This window comes from Otolemur garnettii, unplaced genomic scaffold, assembly GCF_000181295.1.
Source record: "Otolemur garnettii isolate 467f Iridium unplaced genomic scaffold, OtoGar3 scaffold00112, whole genome shotgun sequence".
Taxonomy (NCBI): Eukaryota; Metazoa; Chordata; class Mammalia; order Primates; family Galagidae; genus Otolemur; species Otolemur garnettii.
Genome location: NW_003852507.1, coordinates 4,717,048 through 4,722,189, shown reverse-complemented (window position 1 = coordinate 4,722,189; position 5,142 = coordinate 4,717,048). Strand labels below are relative to the sequence as shown.

At 45.0% G+C, this 5,142-nt stretch overlaps 1 protein-coding gene across 1 annotated transcript in view; it reads left to right on the top strand.

The window, feature by feature from the left end:
• The first annotated feature begins 6 nt into the window (after positions 1 to 6).
• MYO1D (myosin ID) overlaps positions 7 to 5,142 on the top strand; it is a 367,217-nt gene continuing 362,081 nt past the window's right edge. Inside the window, exon 1 of the mRNA XM_003797217.3 lies at positions 7 to 149. Coding sequence (XP_003797265.2) covers positions 55 to 149 — 95 coding nt within the window. The 5' untranslated portion in view covers positions 7 to 54. The remainder of the gene's footprint in view (positions 150 to 5,142) is intronic.

Genomic DNA, 5,142 nt, shown 5'->3' with positions numbered 1-5,142 from the left:
CCCGGCCCGGCCCCGCGGCCCGAACGCGCCCACCTGAGCCCCTGTGCCGGCGCCATGGCGGAGCAGGAGAGCCTGGAGTTCGGCAAGGCGGACTTCGTGCTGATGGACACAGTCTCCATGCCCGAGTTCATGGCCAACCTCAAACTCAGGTGAGGGCTGGGCAGCCGTGCGCAGGGGCGTGAGGCGGCGCTTTCCCGAGAGGGGGCGCCTCAGCGGGCGGCCAGCTTGGGGGTGTCAGAGGCGCACCGGGCTCCAGGGATGGAGTGCGGCCAGAGGGCGGTGTCAGGGGGTCCCGCTGAACTCGGTGGTGGCGCTTTCCCGAGAGAAGACGCTGCCGGGGTGCGGCCAGTTTGGGTGTAAAAGGAGTGCGGAGCTGGGAGGGGCGCACTTTCTGAGCTGGGGTGTCCCTGGGTGCTGTGCCTCTTAGAGGTGTAAGGGGTACGCGAGCTGGACAGAGTGCTGGGAATAGTGCACCAGCCTGCCCTGCGCCAGGTAAGCGATGTGGGCGGGCCAGGTGACCTCATGGAAACAAAAGTAAAGGCAAATAAAAACTTCAGAGAGAGTTGTGGTGGGCCCCGAAGACCCTAGGAAGAGTAGAGGGTGGTTTTGGAGAGAGGTTGGCGCCTCCTCCCAGTTTCACATTTGCTTTTTTTTCCTTTCTTATTCGTCTTCACTCCCTCCTCCTCCTCTCCCCTCCTCCCCCGGTGCCTGGCTCTATCGGGATGCTATGGAGTGATCCTGAGATGTCTGTTCCGGGACACGGGCTATTTTTTAGTTCCTCTCTAAACGTAATTAGACACGTTTCCAGACTTCGAAGAGACTGCTGTACTTGCCAGTGCCAAGATAAACTGTCTGAATTTGACAAGGCGTTCATGGTTTTAGACTTTTCAAAGAGTTATGGATGGAGCCCTTGTGTTAACTGACATCCTTGAGAATGTAGTCAGAACTCAACGTCCCGAAATGGGCTTCCAAGATGAATTTGTTTTAGAAAATCCCCTACATGTGATTACTTCACTTTTTTTTTTTTTTAAGAGGTACCCAAAAAGCATGGTCATAGCTCACTACAACCAGTCCTCTTCCCTCAGTCTCCTGAGTAGCTGAGACTACAGGCATGAGCTGCCACACCCGGCTAGTTTTTAACGTTTTTTTGTAGAGATGGGGTCTCGAACCCCTGGCTTCAAGTAATCCTTCCACCAAATCTTCCCAAAATGCTAGGATTACAGGCATGAAGCACCACACCTGGCTTTCTTGGTATAATAATATGTAAAAGTAGTTTTAAAGTAGTTTGACTTAAACATTACAGTAAGTGGAGTTTAAAAACGTCAGTAGCTGAGTTGTATGGGGGAATGTAAGTGTTTTCCTGGAAGCTTTGGCCCCATTTCTTGTAGGTTTATGGCTACACATCACTCCTTAAGCTTAGAAAGTGAAGATCAAAATCTTCCCTTCTTCTCAGTTTTAATTACCCATTAACCCTTATATAAAACTGTTTTAAGGCCTGGTGCAGTGGCTCACACCTGTAATCCTAGCACTCTGGGAGACTGAGGTGGGTGGATTGCCTGAGCTCACAGGTTCGATACCAGCCTGAACCAGGAAGAGACCCCATCTCTAAAAATAGTTGGGTGTTGTGACAGGCACCTATAGTCCCAGCTACTTGGGAGGCTGAGGCAAGAGAATCACTTAAGCCCAAGAGTTTGAGGTTGCTGTGAGCTGTGACACCATGGCACTCTACAGAGGGCAACAAAGTGAGACTTTATCTCAAAAAACCAAAACAAAACTGGTTTAATCTTTGGGAAATTGCAAACCACATAATCTTCTCTGCTCTTGGGCAGGCTTAATTTTGTCCCAGATCATGGAGCAGGAGCACAGTTCTTCATTTACCTACCACAGACTGGCCGTGTGCTGGTCAGTGTGCCTGAATTTCCTAATTTATAAAATGATGAGACTCTTTCAGTGATTCTAAATTTTCCAAGTGAGGCAGCCTCAAAGTTGCACAGTATTTTTTCTCTATTTAGTGCTGTGAAGTTAAGTAATATAATTAGATTTATTACATATACAGCATTATGATTGGACATAACTTTTTTTTTTTTGAGACAGGGTCTTGCTCTGTTCCCCAGGCTAGCTAGCATGCAGTAGCATCATCATAGCTCACTGTAAATTTAAACTCCTGAGCTCAAGTGATCCTTTTGCCTCAGCCTCTCAAACAGCTAGGACTACAGGCATGTGCTACCACACCCAGCTAATTTTTTAATTTTTTATAGAGATAGCGTCTTTCTGTTGCGCAAGCTGATCTCAAACACCTGGCCTCCAATGATCCTCCCACCTTAGCCTCCCAAAGTGTGAGCTGCCAGGCCAGGATATTGCATCCCTGATCAAAGTTTGGATGCCTGACTTTTATAGAAATGACTTTAAATATTAGTCAGAATGGCATACCTCTACATCTGTATCTCTGTAATCTTTATCCACTACCATGGTGGTTAAGAGTCAGATTGTTGAGATACAAATTCTAGTTCCACCACTTTCTTGCTGTGGTCCTTGGCCATGTTGCTTAACCTCTCTCTCTCTCAGACTTCTTATCTGCAGAATTGGGGTTGCCCTGAGCATTAAATGAACTAATATGCATAACTTCAAAGATTAGTTCCTGGCAGACACATATTAGCAATACTGTTTAAGTTTTCCCACCTGCACGTAAGACAAATAAAGGGATAAGTTATACAGCAATTTCATAGACTAAGGTAGTTTTAAATTAAGAGATTACCTTCCTTACCCCTCAAGAAAGAAGTATGCTTTGAGCTATGCCTTCGTAATTTAGTCGCAGCTTATGATCACTTCAGTTTTGCAGACGTTAAGTACATTTATTAAGTACTTTCTGCATACAAGACACTATAGTAATAGTTGAATATGGAGTCATTCATTTTAACCTCCATCTTTTACCTCCAGTGAATACATGACATTAGCGAGATCTTTTGCAGAGTTTTTAGAATTTGAAATTGAAGGCTCAGAGTCTCACTGGGTTATATTAGTTTGTAGGACTTCTACTCTGCAGTAGAATTAAAACTCACACGGCTTTTTAAAAAGTAAATTGGGGCCAGGTGCAATGACTCACATTTATAATCCTAGCACTTTGGGAGGCTAAGGTGGGAGAATTGCTTGAGGTCAGGAGTTTGAGGCCAGCCTGAGCAAGAGCAAGACCCTATCTCTACAAAAATAGATGGCATGGTGGTACACACTTGTGTGCCCAGCTACTTGGAGGCTGTTCTGGATCTCTTGAGTCCAGGAGCTCAAGATTGCAGTGAGCTCTGATGAAGCCACTGCACTTTAGCTGGACAACAGAGCAAGACCCTTTCTCAAGGAAAAGAAAGTGAACCTGGTGGGGGGGGCCAGAAGAGAGCACTTAGAATGATTTTTTTTTTTAATAGTTGTTAAGTCTCTAAGTATGAATCTCAAGATAGGTTATTAAGGTGAGCCTAACAACTTCTATGTGTGCACAAGAGAAAGGCTGCAGTTTAATTCTACTTTGTGCAGGGCACTCTAGAAAATGAAGTGGAAGGATACAAAGAAGTATAAGATGGGCCCCTTACCTCTCAAAGAGGTGATGTGTCAATGGAGACAGGGAGAAAGATGAAAATTTCTATTGATTTAAAGAATAGTTCAAGAAAACAATAGAAGAGATACCTAATAGAGCTGACACGATTATTTGCCAAGCACTTGTACAAATTGTTCTGGAAATTCATAAGAGAGAGATGCTTTAGGGTGACTCAGAAACATCTTATAAAGGAGAAGAGGAGGAGCTGAACTGAGTCCTAAAGGATGGGTAGGATTTGTCTAGGTGAACATGTGGGTGGATAGCATTCCAGGTGGATTAGTGGCATGAGTTGAGGTTGGTGGCATGAAAGTTGACTCTATTTGGGTGACCGCGATTGAGCTAAGCTGTCTGGAGGGGAAGGGGTCATCGCATCTCATTAGTATGGCCTTGCTACCCCCAGTCACCATGTCAGTCAGGATCCTGGGTGTTCGGCTATGTGTATATATTTGTATGTATCTCATCTGTGCATGTACTTGACAACTCTGAAAATTGGCTGCAATTCTCATTGTACAGATCAGTGATTGATTGTCCATGATTTACTTGTAAGTTAGACTGATTGGTTCCCTGTAGCCGTAAAAACACAGTCCCAGTGAAAGTTAGCACCCTTACCCGTCTCTTATATCCTGACCCAGACAGAAAGTGGTCCTGTCTGATAGTTTGAATTTCATATTGCCTGATGTCTGCCCAGACTGTTTCAGTGTTTAGCTATATGAGCTCTTTCTATTGTGTCCTTAGATATTTGTTTCACTTTACAGAAGGTGACCAGAAATCCATCAATGCAGATCCAGGTGTTATTATGTGATGTTCACGTGTTTTCGTCTCCTGGAATATCAGGGACCACCCTGGTCACTCTTGCCTCCCTAAGCTATAGCACCTGCTCTCCTGCTCCAGCCTGGACTGTCCTGTCCTCTGCTTCTCCCCTGGCTCTCCTGCAAGGTCTGCTTTTTCCCTTTATGGTCTGTACCACTCGGTCAAGCCCTTAAGGCTGCTGTTGCTTCAGGGGTCTGTGTCATCAGAACTTGATTTTAATTTTCTTGACAGCAGCGTCTAGCACATAGTGCATTCTTCTGTGACAACATTTTTTATAGAAAAAAAGGACTATTTCAATTCCTCTTTTTTTTTAAGAGACAGAGTCTCACTTTATTGCCTTTGGTAGAGTCCTGTGGCATCAAAGCTCACAGCAACCTCCAACTCCTGGGCTTAGGCAATTCTCTTGCCTCAGCCTCCTGAGTAGCTGGGACTATAGGCACCTACCACAATGCCTGGCTATTTTTTTGTTGTTGTTGTTACAGTTTGGCTGGGGCCAGATTCGAACCCGCCACCCTCGGTATATGGGGCCAATACCCTACCCACTGAGCCACAGGCGCTGTCCTCAATTCCTTTCTTAAAGTTCTTAATGGCATTGTCCTTTTAGAATTATCTTCTTATTTAACTATTATTCTGACCTTTTTCCCTCTTGGAGCTAAAACTTGAGTTTTGGACATCTGTCACAATTTTTTTTTTTTTTTTTTTGAGACAGAGCCTCGTCTCTTTTGCCATAGTCCCTAGTCTTAGAGACA